The 26,211-nt window shown below is 61.9% G+C and overlaps 1 protein-coding gene across 1 annotated transcript; it reads right to left on the bottom strand.

Moving 5' to 3' along the window:
- Positions 1–405: 405 nt before the first annotated feature.
- Positions 406–25,589, bottom strand: LOC105483489 (MICAL like 2). The gene is given in 18 exon segments (XM_071095448.1): positions 406–1,336; positions 2,869–2,942; positions 3,392–3,482; positions 3,599–3,722; positions 3,791–3,855; positions 4,342–4,497; positions 5,220–5,380; positions 5,889–5,940; positions 5,943–5,981; positions 7,720–7,908; positions 7,911–7,982; positions 7,985–8,010; positions 10,113–10,895; positions 11,742–11,857; positions 13,319–13,509; positions 14,387–14,528; positions 16,023–16,071; positions 25,255–25,589. Coding segments are annotated over 18 exon segments (2,592 nt in total). The 5' UTR covers positions 25,398–25,589; the 3' UTR covers positions 406–1,217.
- Positions 25,590–26,211: the final 622 nt, after the last annotated feature.

The raw sequence follows: 26,211 nt of genomic DNA, 5'->3' as shown, positions 1-26,211 counted from the left end.
GGAGGCCCGGGCCGACCACACAGGTGACCTGGACAGGAGGCCCGGGCCAACCACACAGGTGACCTGGACAGGAGGCCTGGGCCAACCCATGCCAAGGCCCCTTCACGCTCCCAGAAGGTCTCACAGAGGTGGACTTCAGCTGCCGACCCTGCGTGCCATGTGCTGGACCCCTCATGAGATGAGATAAGAAAGCTGTCGGGGATGGTCACACAGTCCGTGCAGGAGCCAGGAGATGCATGTGGCCTTGGAAGTTCAAGTTAAAAACTAAGGCTTTGGCCGGGCGCAGTGGCGCACGCCTGTAATCCCAGCACTTTGGGAGACTGAGGCAGGTGGATCACGAGGTCAGGAGATCGAGACCATCCTGGCTAACACAGTGAAACCCCGTCTCTACTAAAAATACAAAAAAATTAGCTGGGCGTGGTGGCGGGCGCTTGTAGTCCCAGCTACTCGAGAGGCTGTGGCAGGAGAATGGCGTGAACCTGGGAGGCAGAGGTTGCAGTTAGCTGAGATTGCGCCCTGCGCTCCAGCCTGGGCAAAAGAGTGAGACTCCTCTCAAAAAAAAAAAAAAAACCCTAAGACTTTATGGCCAGTTACAGTGGCTCACGCCTGTAATTCCAGCACTTTGGGAGGCCAAGGCAGGCAGATCACCTGAGGTCAGGAGTTCGAGACCAGCCTGGCCAACACGGTGAAAACCATACAAAAAATTAACCAGGCATGGTGGTGCGAGCCTATAACCTCAGCTACTCGGGAGGCGGAGGCAGGAGAATCGCTTGAACTCGGCAGATGGAGGTTGCACTGAGCCGAGATCACACCACTACACTCCAGCCTGGGCAACAGGAGCGAAACTCCGTCTCAAAAAACCAAAAACAAAAAAAATTAGCCAGGCATGGTGGTGTGGGCCTGTAATCCCAGCTACTTGAGAAGCCGAGGCAAGAGAATCATTCGAACCTGGAAGGTGGAGGTTGCAGTAAGTCAAGATCGCACCACTACACTCCAGCCTGGGGGACAGAGCAAGAGTCCACGTCAAAAAAAAAAAAAAAAAAGGACTTTGAAAAGTTCCCAATGGCCACATGTGGCCCCTGGCTGCTGTACCAGTCAGCACAGACGATAACCGCCTGGACAGAAAGTTCTACAGGGCCGGCTGACCCTGAGGGCTGGGAGCATGGACCAGGTGACCAGTCCTGGCCTGGCTGGGAGGGGACCCTGGTGCCTGACCCTCACCGGAGCCGGTCCTCGTCCAGTGAGTCCACGATATCACTGCGGTCATTCACGGTGCTCACGTACCGCTCCAGCAGCTCCTGCTCCTGCTGCCGCTCCTGTGGGGACTTCAGAGCCTCTGCGGGGACGGCTCTGTCAGCAGGAGCCCCCCCGCCCCGCTGCCACTGCCATGACCCCACAGGACACAATGTCCCTGCCACCCAAGCGCCAGGCTCCTCTTTTGGAGGAGGAAGGTGTGGTCTTGGGGACACCTGGAGCAGAATGAATGAGTGAATGAATGAGTGAATGAGTGAATGAATGAATGAGTGTATGAGTGAATGAGTGAGTGTATGAGTGAGTGAATGAGTGAGTGAGCAAGTGAATGAGCGAGCAAGTGAATGAGTGAGTGAGCAAGTGAATGAATGAGTGAGCAAGTGAATGAATGAGTGAATGAGTGAATGAATGAGTGAATGAGTGAATGAATGAATGAGTGTATGAGTGAATGAATGAGTGAAGGAGTGAATGAACAGATGAGTGAATGAATGGATGAGTGAGTGATGAATGAATGAGTGAATGAGTGAATGAATGAGTGAATGAATCAGTGAGTGAATGAATGAGTGAATGAGTGAATGAATGAATGAGTGAATGAGTGAATGAATGAATTAGTGAATGATGAATGAGTGTATGAGTGGATGAGTGAATGAATGAGTGAAGGAGTGAATGAATGGATGAGTGAGTGAATGAATGGATGAGTGAGTGAATGAATGGATGAGTGAATGAATGAGTGAATGAATCAGTGAGTGAATGAATCAGTGAGTGAATGAATGAATGAATGAATGAGTGAATGAGTGAATGAATGAATTAGTGAATGATGAATGAGTGTATGAGTGAATGAGTGAATGAATGAGTGAAGGAGTGAATGAACGGATGAGTGAGTGAATGAACGGATGAGTGAGTGAATGAACGGATGAGTGAATGAACGGATGAGGAGTGAATGAATGGATGAGTGAGTGAATGAACGGATGAGTGAGTGAATGAACAGATGAATGAGTGATGAATGAATGAGTGAATGAATGAGTGAATGAATGAGTGAATGAATGAGTGAATGAATGAGTGAAAGAGTGAATGAATGAGTGAAAGAGTGAATGAATGAGTGAATGAGTGAGTGAAGAAAGGAACCGCCATGTCAGAGCCCGAGTGTTGGGACCCTTCCCCGTCATCTCGCAGAACCACCACCCGCTACAGAGATACGGACACTGAGGCCCAGGGCATTGTTGTCCCCGCCACACAGCAAGGAAAGGACAGAGGTGGATGGCCACGGCCTGCGCCCTCAGCCAGGGCACCGGGCATCACAAGACAAATGCCCACGGCTCACCCTGACTGTTGCTACACTAAATATCTTAAGTGAATTGATGTGTTTAATCCTCACAACAGCCGTGTGAGGTGGGTACTGCGAGCATTCTCACTGTGCAAGGGCTGAAACCCAAGCACAGCAAGGTTAAGTGCCTTGGCTGAGGACACACAGCCAGGAGGTGGGAGAGCTGAAACTCGAATGCAGGCCCGCCTGGCTCCAGGGAAGGTCTCACCACGGCCCCCAGGCACTCTGGGCTCCGCGGCATCCCTGGCTGGGGTGGGGCCCCTTGGCTTTTGGCTGGCGCACGGGGGACGCACCAGGCTTGGCCATGAGCCGGCGCAGTTCGCCCTCGATGTCCAGCTGCTGCTCCTCCAGACGCTGGTCCTTGGACCTGCAGCACAGACATGCGTCTGAGGCCTGACTCTGCCGCCCCGTCCCCTGCCTGGCCCGCCCAGCCCACAATGAGGGCCTGGACCTGCCACATAGACACGCATCTGAGGCCTGACTCTGCCGCTCCTGTCCCCCACCTGACCCACCCAGCCTGTGCAAGGGCCTGGACCTGCCACAAAGACACGCATCTGAGGCCTGACTCTGCCGCTCCTGTCCCCCACCTGGCCCACCCAGCCTGCACAAGGGCCTGGACCTGCCACACAGACACGCGTCTGAGGCCTGACTCACCACCCGTCCCCCACCTGGCCCACCCAGACAGCAACAAGGGCCTGGACCTGCTGCAGAGACACGCATCTGAGGCCTGACTCTGCGCTCCTGTCCCCGGCCTGGCCTGCCCAGCCTGCAACGAGGTCCTGGCCTTCGAGGAGGGGCACGCGGCTGGGCTCTCACTTGTACATCAGCTCTGACTCCTGTCTCAGCAGAAGCTGCTTCTCGTGAATAAGCCAGAACCAGTCCACCATGAGGCCGTCCTCAGCATCATCTGGGGAGAGGAGCCAGCTGGGGCAGGGGGGCCCACCAGGGTTCACGGCCCCTAGCCCCAGGACTGAGGGTGTCTGTGGGAGTCGGGCTGGCCCAGGACCAGGCCGAAGCGCTCACCTCCCTCGGCTGCCCGCAGCCGCTTCTCCAGCTCCACACCGCGGAGCTCCAGGGCATCCAGCCGCCTCTCGATGTCCTGCAGCTGCCTCTGTATCTCCTCCGGGGAGAGGTAGTCGGGGTGCAGCTGGGGATGGAGGGGCGGTGAGGATGCCGGAGGGCTGGGCCCCTGCCCGGCTCCCCACTGCTACTCACCCTGACTGGGGAGGTCACTGTCTCGCCAGGTGGAGCAGGGACATTGGCCGGGGACAAGGGTCTCCCTGGAAAAGGGGCAGGGTGAGCCTCCGGGACCTCGGCCACCAGGCCCTAAGCGACCAGGACACAGCTTGGAAGGGTCCTGACCTCAGCACAGCTGGCCTCAGCCCTGCCTCCCTAATGACCCGCATGCCCACTGGGCTGCCCTGCCCCAGCCCCACCGACATCTGAGTGGCCTCCAGGCCGGGCTCCACCCTGCACCCTGCCCTCCTCCGGGTCAGCAACACCCAACCACCCCAGTCCCTCAAGCTGCCAGGAGCAGACATTCCATGATCATCAGGAGTCTGTGACAAGGCGCTCTGAGACAGCTGGGGTCTCTATTCACGAGGGAGGGCCTAGGACACAGGGCTGGGTCCTTCCTCCAGGCTATCCCTCCATTCTAGGCCCTGTGAGCTCCTATGCATCCTCCAAAGCCCCAGCAGGCATTACCTCCTCAGAGGAAGGCTCCCTTCACCTACACTCCAAACAGCAGTAGCGTCTCTGGGGCTGACCTGGTTTGCCCTGAAGGTGAGGTTTCTTCTCCTCCTCCTTCCAGCTCTGCGCTCGGGCTTCCTGTTCAGGGGGCTCCGGACGAAGCCAGTTGTCAGAAACGTCAAGGCTGGCAGGGATGGCCAGTCTCCTGCGGCGGGGTGGGGAGGGGGACCTGGCTGCCCCCAGGTGGGGAGACAGAGCCACGTGTCAGAGCAGGGCCACTGGGAGCCTGGGGTCTGTCCCGGCACAGCCAACAGCTTGCTGGGTAGCCCAGTCATCCCTGTGCCCTGGGCCTCCCGACTGGCACAGGGTTGGCATCACAAGGCCTACACCCACGTCCTGCCCAACCTAGCCATGTCTCCCCAGGGGGCTAACCCAGGGGGATGCTGGCTGCTCAGGGTCACACAGGAAGTGGCACGAGAGCTGGATATGGATCTAGGGCACCTGTGAGTGCTGGGAATACACAGAGAGATGTGTGCACACACATGCATCACACACATGAACATGGGTGCACACACGAACACACATGCATCACACACATGAACAGACATGCACATGCATCACACATGCATCACACACAACACAGGTGCACGCACTGACACATGCATCACACACATGAACAGATGTGCACATCACACATACACACATGCATCACACATCAACACAGGTGCACGCACGGACACATGCATCACACACATGAACACAGACACATGCATCACACGAACACAGTTGCACACACATGCACACAAGCCTGCCCAGGACCACCAGCACCTCTGGCTGACCACAGCCCCTTCCCACACACCCCAGGAGGTGGCACTACAGGTCCAGTCCCAGGGCCCCACCCAAGGGGGATGGCCAGCTAGGCACCTGGGGGCCCCTGGGTCCCGTCCAGCAGTACCTGGGAGGCTGGGTCCTGGGCTGGCTGGGCGCGGCGTCCTCTCAGGTCTCACGGGGGTCAGGGTGATGTGGACACTCCCCGCAAAGCTGCCTGAGACCTTCCCGGGGGTCTCCCCCGCCCTCAGCTCTGCCAGGGCCCGTGGTTCCTTGGGCTTCAGAGTCCTGGCAGAAGGCATGAGGTCGGAACCCGAGCTACCAGCCCCAGGCCTGGCCCACCTGGAGGGGCTCCCAGGCCATGTGTAGAGCAGCTCGAGGGAGCAGGTGGCCTTCTGAGCAAATACCACCTCCCAGCCCACCGACTACACCTGCTGGGACCCTCCCACAGACACAGGTGTGTGCACCACTACCTGCTGTGGTGCGAACCAGACTCCAGGTGTGAGCTCTGGGCCCCCACGGGACCCACACACGGAGAGACTCCACCCCAGCTGCAGGCGTGGTGCGTGAACCCACACGGGGGCTGCCATGCCCAGGTGAGGCACACAGGAACACTGTCCCCAAACCAGGGAGAGCGGCCCCCATGTCCCTCAGGTGGGGTGACTTGGCCTCTGCTACTCACAGGGAGGTGCGTCCATCCCTGGATGGGCGTGTCAATCGGTCGATTACATACTCACTGCATTTATTAAGCACCTATGGTGTACCAGGCCCTGGGCCAGCCCCACCCATCCCTAACCTCTCAGCTGGGCTTCTCCTGTCCACGGGCTTCAGATTCGCTCTCCATCCTGCGGCCCATCCTCCTGGCCTTCCTGGGGGCTGGCGCTCCTGTCTGGGTGGGAGGCAAGGGGTCTGGGTATAAGGAGGGAGTGCTGGGAATGGGGTGTCTGCAGGGAGGGCTGTGCCTCCCCCTGCCATCTTCCCACAGCCACTCCACCCTCAGACACCCCCACAGCCACTCCACCCTCAGACACCCCCACAGCCAGCTGGCCTGTGGGCATCAGGAGCACCACGCAGGGGGTCAGGGGAAGGGGCTCCCAGCTGGGTCTCCCGTGCTGTGTCCCTGGCGGAGTCTCTCCCTGCCTCTGGGCCTCAACTTCCCCTTCTGCCAAATGGGTGGGGACATGGCAGGGTGAGCCCCATGGACTCTGATCCTCTGTCCGCCTGTGCAAGGGGAACACCTGAACCGCGGCTGCTCGTCTGTAGGCTTTCTTGGCTCCTGGGTCCTGTTCAGCAGGGCTCAGGGTGTGGCTTTACCATGAGAACTCAGTTGAAGGGAAGGATCTGGAAAAACCCTTTGCAGCCCAGTGTGTTCTCAGCCCAGCTCGATAAAGCCGCGGGAACCTCTAGCTTTTTACTAGGCACCCCCAGATGGCAGGGACGGCCAGTCTCCCATGGTAAAGTGGGGAGGGGGACCTCGGCTGCCCCCAGGTGGGGAGACAGAGCCATGCATCAAAGCAGGACTGCCGGGAGCCTGGGTCTGTCCCGGCACAGCCAACAGCTCGCTGGGTAGCCTGGCCATCCCCGTGCCCTGGGCCTCCCGGCTGGCACAGGGTTGGCCTCACAAGCCCTACACCCACATCCTGCCCAACCTGGCCATGTCCGCGCAGGGGGCTAACCCCTGGTGGGCTACCCCCAGGTGCCTAGGAAAAACCTAGCTCCCTGTTCCCAAAAACATGTGAGCCCATAAAATAGGACTGTGTGGTCCAGGGAGGCCCCAGGAAGAGCTCCCAGCCCAGGAGGCACCAGAGCCCTCAGGACACAGGGCATCGTCACCAGAACACCATCTGGGGGGACGGGGCACAGGGCACACCATCACTGGGACACCAGCGGGGGGGGGGGTGGGGGACAGGGCACAGGGCACCATCACTGGGACACCAGCAGGGGGGTGGGGGATGGGGCACAGGGTGCTATCATCAGGACACCAGCCGTGGGGGACACGGCACAGGGCACCATCACTGGGACACCAGCGGGGGGGGTGGGGGACGGGGCACAGGGTGCTGTCATCAGGACACCAGCCGGGGGAGCAGACAGGGCATAGGGCATTGTCACCTGGACACAACCTGGGGGGGCGGAAGGGGCCACAGGGTGCTGTCACTGGGACACCACTGGGAGGTATGGGGCACAGGGCGCCGTCTCCAGTACGTGGCGACACAGTGCCACAGCAACAGTGCAATGTTGTCAAACAAAGCAACAGGCAGAAACTGCAAAACACCAGCGGAGAACAGGAGGCCTGACCACAGCAAAGCCAGGCCACTGTGAGCCGCCAGGTGTCACTGCCAGACTGAGCTGAGCGGGATGCTGCAGGGATGGGCTGCAGGCATCTGCAGGGGGTGCGGATGGGGTGGGGTGGGCTGGGCAACAGCGCCGGCGGACAGCATAGCCCTGAGGACGTTTGCAGCCACCGCACAGAGAGAGCGCCAGGACCCCAGGAGGCTGTGAGCAGGTGTCATGGAGGACAGAGACGGAGACGGAGAGGAAGGCAGGCGGGGGTGATGGTGAAACTGGCCAGGGCAGAGTCCCAGAGCTGCAGGCCCCCATGGCCTCCTGCGTCCCAGCCCCTTACTCACCCTGCGTTAAGGTGGTGCTTTTACCCTTTGCCGTCGGCGCCTCTGGCTTCGGCCTGGAGCCAGCACCCACCCTGCCGACCCCCGAGGGTTCGGCCAAGCTCCTCCTGCCTGCCGGGGGCGACACGGATGCCTGAGAGGTGCTGCTCGTGCTCAGGGGGGCTGGCGGGTCCGTCCTTGAAGGGATGCCAAAAGCCTGGGAGACGTGGGCTGTAATGGCTTGGCTAAGGGACTTGCTTGTGGTGTTTCAGTTTTGGGCTGAGACTGGGAACAGGGGCAGTGGCTGGGGAGGGCCTGTAAGTAAAAGAGCATGTATCAGGCACAGCTGGATCCAGCGCCCTCCCGCCATTACCCGAGGCTGCTCCTCCGCCTCCCCAGCAGCTTGCTCCCAATGCCCACCCTCCGGACAGAGTCCCACCATCACCCCAGGCCACCCTCCACCTCCCACCATCACCCCAGGCCACCCTCCACCTCCCACCATCACCCCAGGCCACCCTCCACCTCCGACCATCACCCCAGGCCACCCTCCACCTCCCACCATCACCCCAGGCCACCCTCTACCTCCCACCATCACCCCAGGCCACCCTCCGCCTTCCCAACCATCACCCCAGGCCACCCCTCCACCTTCCACCATCACCCCAGGCCACCCCTCTGCCTCCCCGACCATTGCGCCAGGCCACCCCTCTGCCTCCCTGCAGTTTGCTTCCAATGCCCTGCCTCTGGCAGCAGGATGGACCACCCTGGCAAGGGACGGGCCACAGACACCTGTTTCTGGCATGAGCATATGCGGTGGCTGATTCTACTCTCCCGTGAAATCCAGTGTTGGCTGAGATTAAAACATCCGCCCCCGAAACACATCACACACCCAGGCTGGAAGCATCTGAGGCTTTGTCAGAGCCTGGGCCGGCCTGGGCTGCCAGGTTCAGTCCTATGTGACACAGTCTCTCCAGCCCGGCCAGACACACAGACACAGGGCCAGACATGAGGCCTCCGTGCCTTCCTGCTTTCCCTCGGGCACATGCCAGGAGTGAGGCTGCCAAAGCTGAGGTGGGGGCACCAGGTGCCTCCCCATCCCCGAGCCAGTGCCTCCATGTCCCCACCCCGCTCGACAACCAGGTTCCTTCCCCCCTTTCCCCCGACACCGGGCTCAGGGGTGACCAGACCTGGGCTGACCAGAGCTGGGCTCCTCCCCAGCCACACGTGCCCCCTACCCCCCACCTAGGAAGCACTCCCTGGAGCCCCCCACACTCATCCTCAGTCCCTAGGATGCCCTGGACACCCGCCAGTGCCAGGAGGAGCAGAGCGAACTCGCTCTTCTCCTGCCTGTGGCCACCCTGGAGGCTCTGGGCACCCCCTGCTGCCCAGTGCGGGGGCAGGAGGCAGCTCTGAGCAGGGGACGCCTGCACCACCCAATACGGGGCAGCAAACAGCGTTGCCAGCCAGACTACGACAAGTGTCCTCACTCGTTAAGTGACTGTACTTGGTTGAATGGTGACCCCTAAAATTCATGTCCCCTGGGAAGCTCAGAGTGTGACCTTATCTGTAAACCATCTTGGCAGCTGTAATCATGTTAAGATGCACCCACGCTGGGTTAGGGTGGACCCTAGTCCAACGACCAGTGTCCTTAGGAGAAACAGAAGAGGAGAAGACAGACAGAGAGAAGGCCACATGGAGACGGAGGCAGAGACTGGAGGGAGGCGGCCACAAGCCAAGAACGCTCAGAGCCGTTGGGAGCTGGAAGAGACAAGGACAGGTCCACCCCAGTGCCCTGGAGGGTGCGCGGCCCTTCCCACGCCTTGAGGTCAGACTTCTGGCCTGCGGAACTGTGAGGGAGTGGATTTCTGCTGCGTAAGCTGCCCAGGGAGGGGGTCTTTGGAAACTGATGCAGCGCCCCCCTCTCCCCGTCCACGTCATCTGCCCAGGGTCCAGGCACGGGCAGGCGCGGGGCCCAGGCATGGAAGGTCAGGGCCCGGCTGGACTCAGACAAGGTGACGCTCAGCCTAGCCAGTGTGGGTCCTGCTCGAAACCTGTCCCTGCATCTGTGAAATGGGCGTAGGGCCCTTGTGATCCAAGGGAGTGCGGCACCGTGAGCCCTGGAGCAACAGCGCCACCTCACCGATGATGCCCTCGAACACAGGTAGACACCAGGTTTTCCGTAAGGACCCAACTCCCACCATCCTGACCACAGGCACTGCCGTCCTGGCCCCTCCTCCCCATTCCCCAGAGGAGGAAACAGGCGGGGGAGGTTCAGTCCCCAGGACCGCGCAGCCAGGGAGGGGCAGCGCCCCCAAGCCCTCTGGCCTCCTGGGGTCCCTCTGGCTGGTGCATAGAGGCCACACCCCCCACGCCACTCACCTGGTGCATAGAGGCCGCACCCCGGTCCCCACGCCACTCACCTGCCAGGCGTCGGAGCGCCAGCCTCTTCCAGCGCCGAGAGGGCCTGCCTGAGGAAGTTCCGTGCCTGCTCCTTGCTGCTGTCCCTGGAAGGAGCAAGTGACGACGCAGGACCCCTGCCAGCAGGGCTGCTGCCGGGGGGCACCGCTGATGTTTGGAAAAACTTATTCCGGGCCTGCTGGGTCCTGGAGGCAGATGGGGTCCAGGCTGGGGGGTCCACAGTGGCTGCAGACGTGGAGCTTGAACTGACCGTGGTTTGAGGAGCTGCCACTCGGGGAGCTCCCCCGCCCTGGATGTGGCCCGGGCGAGGGTCTGGGGCACTCGGGGGCACAGGGGGATGGGAGGCGGCCGCTGCTGTGCGCTGGGCAGCTGACGACCAGCCCATCGGGGAGCTGTTGGTCACACGAGAGCGGACTTTCCCCTCCAGGGGAGTGGGGGCCGCGCAGCTCTCAGAGGGCCTGGCTGGGCTCCTCACACGGACGGACGCGGCGCTGGTGGCTGGAGGGTTGGGTGTGGTCGGAATGGAAGCCCTGGCAGGCGAGTTGCCCGCAGCAGGCTCCCAGGCCGACGGTCTAGCCTTGGGCTTGTTCGCCTCCTGGGCCTTCTGCGGGGAACAGGGGGTCCTGGAATTCACAGCCATGGCCCCTGGCCGTTGGGGGACCAGACCAGGCAACTTGGGGCTTGCAGAGGTAGTCGCAGGGAGGTGACTGGTGCAGACGAAGGCGCCCGGCTCTCCGGTGGCCCTGTAGGCCCCCGAGTGCAGCGTGCAGGAGCACTGCTTGCACCTGGGGGAGGAAAGGCACAGGAGCCCCAGCTCAGCACCGCCCGCCCCGCCATGCATTCACCATGTGCTCCCAGAGCAGGCATTTCGGACTCCCGTGTCCACTCTCGAGGTCGCCGATTCATTCAACAAATGCCTCTTCTCAGGGTCCCTAACCCCTTGAGTCACAGACCCCACCAAAATCCTTGTTTGGGGTGCAGACCCCAGAGAGTACTCATGCATGTCAGCAGACACGCACCCACAGGCCACCCCAGGCCCCGCTTCGGGGCCGACTCACCCCGGCCCCACAGACTGGGGGATGGAACTGGGGGGACTGACCCACCCCAGCCTTGCAGAGCTGGGGACAGAAGGAGGGGGAACAGCTCATCCTTAAGAGCCCCCATCCGGTGGCAGGGAGGGGCTGGGGATGGCCACTGAGTAAAACACCCCAGTGGGATGGGCTGAGGCACAGGAGGGAGACCGAGGCAGTGTGTGTGGAAGGACACTCGGGAGGGCATCTCGACAGGGGCACTGGAGGATACTGGGGCTTAGTGAGGGGCCTCAGGCCCTGGGTGTCTGGGAACAGCAGAGCATCTTGGGCTCTCAGCAACAGAGCCCGGGGTGGGGAAGAGGGTGAGGAAGGAGAGCAGTAAGGAGAGAAGAGTGAGGAGGAAGCGGCGGGGAGGAAGGGGAGGAGGAAGAAAAGAAGGAGGAGGGAAAAGGGGGAGGAGGGGGGAGGGGGAGAAGGAGGGGGGAAGAGGGGGAGGAAGAGGAGGAGAAGGATGCGGCTGGGTGGGAGGCAGTGGGAGCTGTGGGAGGGTTCTGGGAGGGGAGGTGCATACTCAGGCACGTGGGTGGACAGCGGCCCCACCTGAAGCAGCTGCGGTGGTAGAGTCTCCCGTCGGCCAGGTGCCGCTGTACCAGGTGCACGTGCTTACCGCAGATCCCGCAGATGCTGCTGACCGAGCTGCCCGATGACACCTGGCCCTGGGGAGGATGCCAGCACCTCTCAAAGTGGCTGTCCACCCAGCCCTCCCTCCTGGTGGCAGCCCACAGGCGGCCAGAAGAGCCCATCTTTTTTTTTTTTTTTTTTTTTTTGAGACAGAGTCTCACTCTGTCGCCCAGGCTGGAGTGCAGTGGCGTGATCTCAGCTCACTGCAAGCTCCGCCTCCCGGGTTCCTGCCATTCTCCTGCCTCAGCCTCCCAAGTAGCTGGGACTACAGGCGCCCACCGCCACACCTGGCTAGTTTTTTGTATTTTTTAGTAGAGATGGGGTTTCACCGAGTTAGCCAGGATGGTCTCGATCTCCTGACCTCGTGATCCGCCCATCTCAGCCTCCCAAAGTGCTGGGATTACAGGTGTGAGCCACTGCGCCCGGCCTGGAAGAGCCCATCTTTTTTTTTTTTTTTTTTTTTTTTTTTGAGACGGAGTCTCGCTCTGCCGCCCAGGCTGGAGTGCAGTGGCCAGATCTCGGCTCACTGCAAGCTCCACATCCCGGGTTCACGCCATTCTCCTGCCTCAGCCTCCCGAGTATCTGGGACTACAGGCGCCCGCCACCTCGCCCGGCTAGTTTTTTTTTTTTGTATTTTTTAGTAGAGACGGGGTTTCACCGTGTCAGCCAGGATGGTCTCGATCTCCTGACCTCATGATCCGCCCGTCTCGGCCTCCCAAGGTGCTGGGATTACAGGCTTGAGCCACTGCGCCCGGCCAAGCCCATCTTATAGATGGAGAACTGGCCGGGAGAGGAGCCGCCAGCACGGTGCTGTCACACCCAGGCAGGAAGCAGCCCCAGTCCAGGGACTCTAGCCCAGCCCTGGGGAGGGAGCTGGGGCCTGATGCTAGTGGTCCTTCAGTCAGGGTGGGGGCCAAGAGACAGATTCCAGGCCTCCTGCCCCATCAAGGGGCATGGATCCCATCCAATTCCCATCATCCTGGGAGCCTGGAGTGGCAGTCCAGGGGGAGCAGGGGGTGCCAACCACCAGCTATTCGCCTACCACCTTCCACCCCAACTCCACATATGAGAAGTGGGGGTGCCTGGGTTCACTGCAGAGCCGGTCTTGGGTACAGGGCATAGCCCAGCAACCCTTCTCTCCCCAGGAGGGAGGCGTCCTGGGCCCATCCAGGTTCAAGCTCTGTCCCACCTTTGTGTCCTCCCTGGGACTCAGTTTACCCATCTGTACAAAGTGGGATCACAACCCCTGGCTTGACGGAGAACTGGAGAGCCGCTCCTGGTGGCTCTTGCTAAGACTGAGTCCTGGACTGGGGGAGCCGCATCCCCGCCCGGGTCTCGTGGCTTAGGGGCTGTACCCCCTTCCGGGTCCCATGACTTAGAGGCCACACCCACTCCGGGTCCCGTGGCTTAGGGGCTGCACGTAGTCCCACAAGCCCCCTCTGCACCCGCAGGTGGAAAACCCAGGGAACCAGGGGGAGGGCAGGCTGGGAGCTTACAGTCTTGGGGGGTGGACCCTCTGCACCCCCATTCCTCCTCTGGACCACAGGGTTTGTCTGGGCTGGAGATAGTGGAGGCTTCCGGGTGGGGGTAGGCGACGGCAGCGTGGCTGGCTGGACTGGAGCCTTCTTCTCAGACGGCTCCTCCTCAGAGTCCTCCGAGGCCCTCTTCACGCCTGCCATGCCCCCAACTGGCAGGAAACAAGCAGGGGTTGGGAGGGTCCCAGGCCTGGCTCTGAAAGGGTCTAGGTCCCTCCAGAGGTCCCAGTGCCCGGCACAGGCCTTGGTGCCTGGGGGAGACCTCGGGGCCCAGGGCTGGGGAGAGGTAGCCCTGAGGGCACATTTTTCTGGCACAGCCACGAGTAGGTCCCCACTCCTTCCCTCCCCACTCAGAGCCCCAGCTGGGGTCAGGGAAAAGGGACTTTTCTGTTTCTCCAGCAGGCAAGGCAGGCCCTGTGCCCAGAATGGTTCCGGGGATTTCTAAACCCTAGAAGAGGAATGTGGGGGTGGGGGGTGGGGAGCTGAGCTCTGCACACACAAAGGCGGGGCCTGTCCATCCCCTGCCCAGTTCTCTCTGGGGGCCCCACCCTGCCAGGCCAGCCTGGCTTCGATAGGGTCCAAACTCAGGACAGATGAAGGCAGGCCCAGGAGCTGCCCCAGTGGGCACAGAAGCTCAGGGGTTCAGATGGGCAAACAGGCCCAGCGAGGGGCAGGGCAGCAGGAGCTGCTGGTACACCTGCCCCTCGGGGAAGCAACAGGGGCAGCTCAGCCTGCTCTGGGCAGGTGCCTGCGTGCGTCAGGGCCTGGGGATCACCTGCAGCAGGACGAGGGCCCCTGTCCCTTTTGGTGAACACACAGCCTGGGGCTTTGCATGGGGCTGGGGTTGGGAAGGGGGGCGCCCGGCAAGGCCTCTCGCTGCTTCACAGCCAGTGCACAGCCCCGGTGCCCATGCCAGGAGCCATTCTTGGGGGGGCTGGGCATGGACCCCAAAAGGTCCACAGGCCTGGGAGCCGGGCCAGGGGTGGGGGCCTGGTCCTGTCTGGCTCGGCAGGCGCAGCAGGGACTCACTGGGGGAGCGGCCATGGAAGTAGTTGTAATACTGGGACACGTAGGTCAGGATACTCAGCCGGTCAGGCACCTTCAGGGCCACCATGTCCTCGGCGTCCAGCAAGGCCGGGATGCCCAGGTGCTCCTCGGCCACGCGGAAGGCCTGTGGGAAGTGGGAGGGGGTCAGCAGGGCAGCTGGGAGCCCCCTCCTCCTCCTCCAGGCCCCAGCTCACCTCGACTCAAAGATACAGTCTTGGAGCCCAAAGAGGCATGGGTTCGAGGCTGGAGCCGGGCTCCGCGCGTGTGGCCTCCCCGCCTCAGTTTACCCATCGGTGCGGTGGGGGTCACGGTCCCATCTGCACAGGACTGAGGTCGCCAGGCCTGTGGGCGCTCGAGGTCCTGCCCGGGTGAAACCTCGGGGGATCCTGCCCCTCACCAGGAGAATCCCGAGCCCCACCCATCCCAGACTTATCCGGTCTTGGTTGGAACAGCTCCCCCCAGGAGCAGGGCTGACACCCACAGACCGCCGAGCCCTCCCCAGGGCCAGAAGGACACAAAAGCGGCCGTGCCCAGGGCTCCCAGGTAACAGGTGGGGGCTGCTGGAGGTTCAGACAGGGACACGATCCCCCGTGCTGTCCAGCCCAGCAGCCACTGGCCAGGACCATTCCTGCGAGTATGGGAAGTGTGGCCGGCACACCTGAGGAACTGGACTTGTTTATTTATTGTTATTTATTATTATTTTTTTGGAGACAGAGTCTCACTCTGTCGTCCAGGCTGGAGCACAGCCTCACCTCACTGCAACCTCCACCTTCCGGGTTCAGGCGATTCTCCTGCCTCAGCCTCCTGAATAGCTGTGATTACAGGCGCCTGCCACCACGCCCGGCTAACTTTTGTAATTTCAGTAGAGACGAGGTTTCACCGTGAACGTGTCATTTTAGTTCATTTTAATTAAGTTAAAGCTTAAATTCAAACTGTCCCTGTGCTGGCCGGGCAGGTCTGACCGTGTCTTCAGTGCTGACCGCTGGCCCTGCTGAAGGCCAGCTCCAGGGGCAGGGACGTGGCCGGGGCCTGCCTGGCACAGCACAGGACATGCCTACAGGGCGGATGGTGAGTCTGCTGGTGCCTCTGCCCACGAGGGAGCATGGAGCTTATTTTGCAGCAGGGAAACTGAGGCTGCACACAGGGAAGGGCCTGGAAGCTGAGGAGGACAGGGCAGGACTGGAATCCTGGCAGGGCCGGGAGGCGGGTCCCATGCGGAGGGAGTGGCAGCTGGCCCACTAGAACCCATCCACAGTCCCCCACAGCTATCCCCAGACCCTTGCTCTGCCTGGGCAGACTGGGCTGAGCCCCCTGCAGTGAAGTAGGGTACCCAGCCACCTCCTGCCACCTTGCTCCCCAACTGAGGAAAAGTGGGGACAAGTATGCCCTGGACGCCAAGATAAGAGGCTATTTCTAGAACGCTAGGGTCACCCAGCCCAGGACACGCTGCAGGGCCAGTCAGAGAGCCCCCGCTTCCCAGGCAGGACTCCCGAGGCAGACGCAGGGCCTGGGGGGGTCCCTCGGTCCCTCGGACGTGGGTGGGGCTTGGCGGGCCGGCTAAGCCCGCTGTGAGGCCAGGGCGGGGAAGGAGGAAGGGGCCGGTGTGGGGGCCACTCACCAGTTTATTGTTTTCATAAATGTTTTCCTTCTTGAGAGCACTGAAGTTTCTGGAAGATAAAAACACGGTGTCCAAAGCAGCTCAGAGTCCACGAAGGGAGGGGCTGGAGGGCCTCGGAGGCCATCTTGCCCAAATAGGAAAACTGAGGCCAGGAGCAGGGCTGTGAAGGAATGAGGTGGCACAGGAACACAGGTGGGCAGAGGCCAGGGCTCCCGGCCCTGCTCTGGCCACAGTGATGCTGCTGGGACCTGGTACGGCAACAGACGGCCCCAGCTTCACCTCCTGGGCCCTGGACACGCCGCCCCTCACCAGGGCTCCTGCACAGTCAGAGGTGGCAGGAAGCAGGCCCGGGAGGCGAGGTCACCAGCCCAGGGTGGTCCAGCACAGCTCAGCTCGGAGGGGACTCCTCCCATCACAATGCTCGGTGACCAGGTGGGTCGCAGAGGCCTGATGTCCCCGGAGGACCACAGGGAATGGACGAGAGAGGCTCCCGGGGCAGGGGATGGTGCCACACGCAGAGAGGGCCAGCCATGCTGTCCCTGAGGGCAGGACAGGCCCTGGATCCACCTCGCCCCAGCCATCATCACTTCTGTTGTCAGAAGGCTCACTGCTGTTCACCCTTCGGTGCCCTTCTCAGCGCTTCACAAATACCAACCTAAGGCTCACACCCAACATGTGGAGCAGACACCGGTTATGACCACATCTCACAGAGACAGCGGCTCGGGGACCTGCCCCAGGTCACACAGCGGGGAGACAGCCGCCAAGGCCACGGAGGTTACATGGTTCTCTCTTTGGGTGATGAAGTGGCCTTCCTGGGTGCTCAGCAAGGGCCCAGCCTCACCCCCAACTCACACACTAGACCACAGGGATGCAAGCGTCCCAGGGAGTTCCTGAGGTGAGGTCCCCAGCCGGCCCGGACAGCAAGGCTCTCCTGGGGACACCAAGAGGACAGCCCCATGTGGCCTCCAGCTGGTCCTGGGACTCCTCATGGGCACCTTGGGAGGGTGCTCTGGGCAGAAAATATACCGAGATCCCACACAGGAGGCCACAGCCCAGCCCTAGGCCCTCTGACAAAACCCGCCAAGCTCCCAGCACGGGCTGCGGCTTCCGGAAGGGAGGGCTGGTTAAATCGTGATCTGGAAGCCGGGTGCAATGGCTCACGCCTGTAGTCCCAGCTACGCAGGAGGCCAAGGCAGAAGGATCGCTTGAGCCCAGGAATTCGAGATCAGCCTGGATAACACAGTGAGACCTCGTCTTGAAAAAACAAAAATACAGTGATCATGACCTGTCTGTCCACATTGCTGCCTGTGGGGTCCTGGACAGCAGCTGCTGCCACGTCAGCGTGAACTGGACTGTTCTAGAAGCTTCCTGGCCCCACAGAGGGAGCTGGGGCTACAAGCTATGTCCTGCCTCACCCCGGCCTGCATGTCTGACCCCAGCAAGCCTCAGTCTCAGGGCCTCAGTCTCCCTGTCTGAGAGGACAACCGCAGCTCCTGGTGGTGAATCTGATGGCCGTGGCTGCAGCAAACAGGAAGGCTGGGCAGGTCTCAAACGGAGAAGTGGGGACTGAGACTCCTGTGGCCACAAGGCCTGCACAGCCCTTGCCCGGCCCTGATCCCCATAAGAACGCTCCGAGGCCTGGACAGTGAGCCCATTTTACCCATTTCACAGATGGGGAAACTGAGGTCAGGCAGCTGCCATGTGGTGGGGTGAGGGGAGCGGGATGGGGGCTGCACGTTGCCCACCTCCCTCCTTAGGAAACCCCTGTCCCGTCCGCCTCCAGCCCTGCCGTCCATCAGTCCTCTGCTGGGCTCCCTGAGAACCCTCCACCGTTTCCAGCTTGGACCACCTCCCAGGTAACAGGTTTCAGATGGCAGGACCACCCGTCTGCACAGGCAGAGCTTCTGCACACAGGACAAGAGGGGGCGCGGACTCCTCCCCGGCTGGACGGATGACGAGGAGCCCCCTCCCTGGGCTCAGTGGCAGGGAAAGGGGTTTCCGTCTCCTCGGGCCTGGGCCGATGCCTCTGTCTGCCTGGGCTTGTCCCCAGATAGGGTGTGACTCAAGGGCACGTGGGTGGCTGTCTATGCTCAGGGACTCTGCAGCCATGCTGGGCCTCAGCCTCAGACCCCAGAGCTTAGGAGCTGGCTCTCCCTCCCTCTCTTCCCGTCCCCAGCCCTTTGAAAGCTCAAGCTCTGCTGCAGACCTTCCCCAGCATCGCCGACCAAAGCGGCCGTGTCCCCGGAAAGAATGCCCCGATGACCAGAAGGGCCATGTCATTGGCGGCCAGCAGGGCAGTGTCACAAGTTCTGTTTTTTCTCTAAACAAGCAGGAGGAGGAGGAGGCCGTCTACCTCCCGCATTTGCTTCTGTCCACCCCAGGGGCCGGCAGCGGCTCTGTCCATGGGGTTTCCTAGTAGGGCCTTCTCTCCCTCAGACCCATAGTCAAGCTCTCAGAGCTCCAGGCAGATTGGGGCACCCCAGGCCCTCTGGACACATCAGGGCCAGTGCCCACACAGTGCACAGGTCTGGGCTGCTAGTTCAAGTACCACGGCCTCAGGACGAGGTTCAAGCTGCATCCCAGGCGTTTGAGGCCTCTTCAACTGGGCTGCACCACCCTGGCCAGTCCCACAGCCACCACCTGTCCCGCCCCAAGCTCTTTCCCCAGGGCCAGACCTCCAGCCTCCAGACCGTGGCTCCACGCTCCTGGCACAGAACGGCTTTTCCCGCACTCTGCCCGATGCACCGGCCAGGCCCTCCCTAGAAGCACCTTGCCTCGCGGAGCTCACACCCCCGGGATCCCTGAGCAGCTGAGCTCAGAAGCCCGATGCTGGCAGAAATCGCAACCAGAACCGCCTGGCAAGCCCACCGAGATATCGCCAGGTGCAGACCCCACTCGTGTCTCCAGGAGCCCGCCCGAGAAAATGACGCCCTGGAGTCCTAACCTCCAACTCCCCCCACGTGACCTCATTTGGAGACAGGGTCTTTCTGGAGGTGAGAGAATTCATTTTGTCTCCTTTGGAGATCAGAGAATTCAAACAGCGTTCTTAGCGGGGAGCCCTGGCCCCGTGACTGGTGTCCTCATAAAAGGGAAAGGTGGATGCAGACACACACTGACAGGGAAGAGGAGGTGAAGGCACAGGGCGAAGACAGCCACCCCACAGCCAAGGAGAGAGGCCAGGCACGTCCTCCCTCCCACCCCCAGGGGGGCCCAGCCCTGCCCACACCTCCATCTGGGACGTTGGCCTGCAGAACTGCGGGAGGACACTTTCTGTTGTTGAAGCCGCCCGTTTGGGGGACCTCATGAGGGCAGCTTGAGCAGGCGGACACCCCTGGCCTTGCCGGACAAAAATGCATCAGCTTCCCCCCACTCCGCAGGTGACCAGCTGCCCATGGTGAGACGGCCGGAACTGGGACACAGCCCCAGCTACTGCTGCAAACCTGCAGGTTGATGGCCCGAGACATGGCACCCTCTGGGGTTTAATCTCTTATTTGAAGCCTCAGAATTAAAATCAGGTATGCCATGGCCCGGCTCCAAGACACGCACCTTGGGGCCAGGCACACAGTCGGTGCCCTATAAATGCTTGTGATGCATTTGTTCTGTGCTTGGTGAGATTTCTGTGGTAGTCACTTATTCTTTCAACACTGGCTGAATAAATGAATTTGCCGAGTCTGTGTCGGTCACAAGATTTGCCCTGGGCAACTCTCCGCCGTGCGTGCCCCTGCCCGGCCACGCCTGCCCCCACCACCCCTCTAACTGACCCACGGACATCAACTTCAGCCCGTGCAGTCCAGCCGGCCTCTGCCCTGGCGCCTCTGGGGGCTCTTGGGAATGTATACCCCCCTCCAAATTCCTGGGTGGCCGACATCACACTGTTTATTTCCTGGAACAAGATTCGGCCATGGAGTGGGGAGGGCGGGTCGGGGGGGTGCACGACTTGGAAGGGAAGGAACACCAGCCGAGGCACATCCAGCACTGAGAAGGGAGCAGAGGGAGTGGGGAGAGGCAGGCGGACGGACAGCAAGAGCTAGAGACAGAGACGAAGACCCCAGCGAGATGGTGGAGGGAGGCCCAAGAGAGACAGGGACCAGACGGCACAGTCAGGACAGCAGAGAGGTGACTTGGGCAAGGAGCAAACCTCAGAGACAGTGAGGACATGGCCAGGCAGAGCTCAGGAGAGGAGGGAGTGAGCAGGGGACGGTGATAACTGGGGCGGGGGAGGCCGCAGAGCCCCCACCTTGCACACTGGGCCTCTGGAAGGAAAGTATGGGGCCCTGGGCAGTCCCCCTGCAGTAAGCGGACAGGCAGCCCCCTCCGGCGCCTGTCCTGGAGGGTTCCGGCCAGAGGCGGCCGCAGAGGTCTGGCTGCAGGCCCTGGGGCAGGAACAGAAGGCCTCTGTCCACAAGCAGCTTCCTGCTGACCCAGCCCCGCGTGGGAGGGGAGGTCAGCCCACCCTCAGCTCCAGCCCAGGAAGCGAGGGCACTGCCTGGGAGCTTCTGAGTGGGGGCCTCTGCGTGAGTCTCTCCCCTAGCCCCCAACAATAGTGGTGTCTCGGGGAGCCCCACCACCCTCGGGAGTCACTGCCGGAGGGCTCCATGCACTGCACAGTGGCCGCCCCAGCCACCCCTACTTCCTGGCCCAGCCCTGAGCTGGCCTCCAGAGCTGCAGGGACCAGGAGAGAGTTCAAGGGACCCTGCCCTGGAACTGAGGGTGCAGCAGAGACCCAACTTCACAACACCCTCCCCAGACCTGGCCACAGATCCGACAAATGCCCCCAGCCACGACCCCCAAGAAGGAGGCCAGCAACGTTCTCCTACCCGCTGGACGGCTTCCTGCGCCACGCACGCCTGCCCTCTCTCCAGTCCCACTCCCTCCCAGCCCAGACACGCTGTACCCACTGCCCCATCTGCTCAAGGGCTGTGCCTGGAGACCTGCTTGGGCCCAGGAGTGAAAGCAGCCAGCCCATGGCTGAGCCGCTCCAGCCCCGACAGGCTGACTGGCTGAGGGAGGCGAGGCAGGAGGTGGGGCTGTTTGTTCTGGGTGGTTTCTGAGCTCACCTGGCTGCCCGGCTGCCCTGTGGCACCAGTATGGAAACAGCACCTGGGGGCAGGTGCCCTGAGGCCTGGCTGCAGAGAACCCACAGCCGCAGGTGAGACGGGGCAGGTGGGCACAGGCAGGCTGACCAGGCAGAGGACCCGTCCACCCTGCCACCTCCTGGTGGGCGTGGCTGGGCGATCCTGTTTCCTGGCTGTAAAGCGGAGATTCGGACACCGCTGTGTGCCTGTGGGGCTCCCCAGTGTGGTCACACATGGCTCAAGGATCCAGGACGTGGTACACAGGAACGCCCGGATCCCCGCCCCCTCCATCCGGGGTCAGTGAGGCAGAGGCAGAACCAGGAGCCCGGGTGCCCCACCTGGCTGGCCTGGCGCCCGAGCTGGTTCCTTCACAGCTGCTGTCCCCTGAGGGCCAAGCGGAAGCACACTCTGTGCAGCAGGAAGGACTAAGGCCAGACAAAGGGAAGGCCTTCCTGGTGGCAGAGCTAGAGACACAGAGACAGGACGTCCACCCTTCTGCTATCAAAGGGTCTTCACTGGAAGAGGAGGGGAATGAGGTGGCAAGGGCGGGGCCTCACACAGAGTCTGACTTCAGTGCTGCCTTGAGAGGACAGCCGCTCTGTGCCTGTCCTTCACATGTGTTTCCTCCCTTCCTGAAGACTATTGGGGACGGGGGGGACAGCGGAGGGCTGCATGAGGAGACCCCCACCCCAGCCACCACCTCACCCAGAGGCACGGCAGGGAGCAGAGGCTGAGGGCACAGGATGGGGGTGATGAAGGTACAGCAGGCATGTCCAAAGAGCCAGGGGCCAGGCGTGGGGGCTCACGCCTGTAATCCCAGCACTTTGGGAGACTGAGGCAGGAGGATCACTTGAGGCCAGGAGTTCAAGACCAGCCTGGGCAATATAGCCAGACCCCATCTCAATAAAAAAGAAACAATATGCTGAGTGAAAGTAGCCAGACATAGGCCAGACACAGTGGCTCACGCCCACAATCCCAGCACTTTGGGAGGCTGAGGCGGGCAGGTGGATCACTTGAGGTCAGGAATTCGACACCAGCCTGGCCAACATGACAAAACCCTGTCTCTACAAAAAATACGAAAATCGGCCGGGTGTGGTGGTGCACCCCTGTAACCCCAGCTACTTGGGAGGCTGAGGCAGGAGGATAGCTTGAACCTGGGAGGCAGAGGTTGCTGTGAGCTGAGATCGCACCACTGCACTCCAACCTGGGCTACAGAGCGAGACTCCATCTCAAATAAACAAATAGATAAAATAAAATTAAATTAAAAATAAGAAAATTAGCCAGGCATGGTCTCAGCTACTCGGAGGCCGAGGTGGGAGGATGGCTTAAGTCCAGGTGTTCAAGGATGCAGTGAGCTAGGATGGTGCCACCACACTCCAGCCTGGGTGACAGCGCGAGACTCCAACTCTGGAATAAAAGCAAAGGGCTCAGGCACCTGTACGAGTGCGTGTCCCCACACCCTGGTGCACACCCAACCCCCATGACACTCCTGATTTTCCATCAGCCAGGGTCTGCAGAGGCCCCCACACCCCAACACCTGTGGAAGCCTATACTAGCTTCCTCCTGCTGCTGTAACAAATTTCCACAAACTCCAGGGCTTAAAATACCAGGAATTGCCGGGCACGGTGGCTCACGCCTGTCATCCCAGCACTTTGGGAGGCCGAGGCAGGCGGATCAGGAGGTCAGGAGATCGAGACCATCCTGGCTAACACGGTGAAACCCCATCTCTACTAAAAATACAAAAAATTAGCCGGGCGTGGTGGCAGGCACCTGTAGTCCCAGCTACTCGGGAGGCTGAAGCAGGAGAATGGCGTGAACCCAGGAGGCGGAGCTTGCAGTGAGCCGAGATCGCGCCACTGCATTCCAGCCTGGGTGAGAGCAAGACTCCGTCTCAAAAAAAAAACAAAAAACAAAAAACAAAAACACACCAGGAATTTGTTCTCTCACGGCTCTGGAGGCCGGACTCCGACGTCAAGGTGTGGGCTGGGCCTTGCTGCCTAAGGGGGCTCTCGGGGAAGATCTTTCCTGTCTCTTCCACCCCAGCCCAGGACACCCTTGGCTTTTGGCTGTATCTCTCTGATCTCTGCCTCCAATGGCACATGGCCTTCTCCTCTGTCCTGTACATGGGCACCTACTAAGCTCCTATCATACCTACTGAGCCCCAACTGAAAGGCCCTTATCTGCAGAGCTCCAACCATGTGCTGGTATCTTCTGAGCCCAGCTCCAGGCACTGGGGATGCAGCAGTGAACAAAACAGAGCCCCGAGCCTCTGCAGCTGACAGTCCAGTGGGGACAGACGGATAAGAACCAAGTCAGCCACAGCTTGGGCAACTCCACACCTGCTGGAGCTGGGGGCAGAGGGCCTCCTCTCTCTTCTGCCTCCTTCCTGTTCTGGCCTCTGCACTCTCTGTAGCCACCCTGAGCTTTTATTCATTTACCTGTTCCCTGTCTGTCTCTGTGACCAGAACATTGCTCCCTGCATCTGGAGGCTGAGGGGAACAGGTACAGGACTCATGCTGGGTACACAGCAGGCGCTCAATAACTGTCAGTGCACTGAGGAAATATACAGCGCCCACTGTGCCAGTACATGCACACACATGTGCACCTGTGCTCACCCCTGGGCATGGCATTCAGGCACACCTGAGCCGGCAGGGAGTGGAGAGAAGCTCCCCAGGACCAGAGGGCCCCAAATCTCCGGCGACACCAGTGATCCATGAAGCTGGTGGTCAGCAGCCAGCAGCAACAGCTCTCCCCGCCCTGAAGGCTCTTCGGGCTGGCCCCGGCTTGGATGCCTGGGTTCAGCCACCAGCCAGCCTCACCCAGGACCCTGAAGCCCCGGGGGTGGGGTCTTGCCTGCCTTCCTCCCCATTCCAGGTTTCTCCCAGTCTCTGGGTCCCTGGCCCTCTCCTAAGCTCAGCGTCAGGCTTTCCATGTGGAAGCACGTACCCTGTGCCCAGCATCTTCTGCCTGCAAGGGCAACAGAGGCACGTTCCTGACGAGGGAGAGCGGCTGCTGCCCAAATGCCACGTGGAGGCCTCCGACAGCTCCACAAATGCATGTCACAACCTCAGGGCAGGGGTTGAGGCTGTTGCTCAAGACCCCAGCTTCCTGCAGAGTGGGACCGGCGGGACAGTGTCCAGGGCACAGATGAGGAGCACCAGATCTGCACAACAGGCTGGGGCTGTGTGACCTGAGCAAGGATCCCTCCTCTTAGTTTCAGTTCTCTGGTCTGCACAGCTGGGGCCTGACAGAGGCCAGCATCCCCAGGTGCTGCCTGTGGCTCCTCCCAACCCTGAGACCTTCCCACCAAAAACACACCCAGGAGAATGCTTTGCCCAGAAGGTGCCTGAGCTGCAGGTGGCCTTTGAGGGCCCCCCTTCCTGAGCCTCTGTCCCCCTGCCCCAATGCACAGATCTCTGTCCCAGCAAGCCTGGTCCCAGTCATTCGGCCAAAGAGCGTTTGCTGAGTGAGCAACCGACAGAGCAGATCCAGGCTCGAGCCAAGATGCAGCAACGGGCAGGGCCAGCTGCCCAGCTACACACACCAAGACCCTCCTGGGGGGAGACAGCCTAGTCCTCATCCCCTGCCACCTCCTGCTGCTCCCAGAGATGGGGGCTGTTCTCCATCTCCGGCCCTATCACCCGGGGCCTCAGAGGCCCAGCCGGCAGCAGCACCAGGGGTCTGGGGGCTTCCTGCCCTGCACTGGCCGCTCCCCCACAGTGGCCCTGGCTGCATCCCCCCAGGGGCCTGAACAGGATGGGGGAGGGGCAGTGCCCACACGAGGGGTATCCCAGGGACCCCATCTGGTGGCCAGACCTCAGGGCAATGAGGGCCTCAGAGGGCCCAGAGAGGCAGCTCTGCCCGCCTTTCCCAGGGACACAGAGGGGGACTGGACTGAAGCCAGGGCCCAGGAGCCGCCCTGAGTCACGGCTGACTCAGCTGGCGGGCGGGGGAACCCAGCTGCATTCGCTGTCCGGGCACACAGGCCACTAGAGACAGCCTTGGGGGGCGCACGGTGGGCTGTGCCTGCAGTGCCCATTTCCGCCCAGTCCCAGGCCTCGGCTCCCCATCCCCAGCCGCCCGGGCCTCAGTTTCCCCGCCCGTGTCGGCGCGCAGACGAACAGCAGAGGGGTCAAAGGGCGCCGGGCCGGACTCACATGAGGTCGGGCCGGTGGCGGTGCAGGATGGCGCAGAAGGCCAGGCCGTCGCGGAACGACGTGGTCATGTTGCAGATGTTCACGTCGCGGTAGCCCTCGCACTGCTGCCGGCACCACTGCTGCAGCGCCCTGATGGCCGCCATGTGAGCGGCTCGCCCGCCGCTCGGCGGAACCGCCCTCCGACACCTTCCCGCGGCTGTACCGCGCCCGCCCGCCCGGTGAGACAGACGCTGGGGCCGCTACCGCACCGCCAGACCCGCGGCGCCCACCCCGAGCTGAGCCGGACTGAGGGCGACAAGCGCCGGGTCGCGAGAGAAGCCGAGCCCGGCCCCGCCACCGCCGGCCCCGCCTCCTGATAGGCCCCGCCCCCAGCCGCCAAATCCTGCCTCCACATAGGCCCCGTCCTTACACCTCCCGGCCCCGGCATTGGCTCCCGCGCAGGCAGGCCTCACCTCCCAGCAGGCCCCGCCCCCACCCGCCAGGTCCTGCCTCCCGACAGGCCCCGTCCCCAGCCGCCGGGTCCTGCCTCCTGATGGGCCCCGTCCCCACGCCTTCTGGCCTCGACACAGGCTCCCGCTCCAGGCAGGCCCCGACTCCTGACAGGCCTCGCCCCCAGCCTCCAGGTTTTGCCTCCTGATAGGCCCCGTCCCCACGCCGCCCGACCCCGGCACAGGCTCCCGCCCTGGGCAGGTCCCGCCTCTTGGTAAGTCCCGCCCCCACGCCGCCGGGTCCCGCCCCAGACAGGCCCCGCCCCCCGCCGCCTGACCCCTACCCAAGCCCCGCCCCGCCGCTGCTGGTCCAGACCTCCAACCGGGGAAGGGGTGCGGGCTGCTTGGTGGTCCTGGCGTTCTGGACCCCTGCAGAGACCTGGGATTTTCTTTTCGCCGCCCCACCTCCCACCACCATGAAGAAGATGCAGGAAAGGCCAGTTGACAAATGTGGACACTGAGGCTCGAA

The sequence above is a fragment of the Macaca nemestrina genome, chromosome 4 (genome assembly GCF_043159975.1).
Source record: "Macaca nemestrina isolate mMacNem1 chromosome 4, mMacNem.hap1, whole genome shotgun sequence".
Classification (NCBI taxonomy): domain Eukaryota; kingdom Metazoa; phylum Chordata; class Mammalia; order Primates; family Cercopithecidae; genus Macaca; species Macaca nemestrina.
The sequence above is the reverse complement of the archived record's forward strand: the minus strand, read 5'-3'. Positions and strand labels throughout refer to the sequence as shown.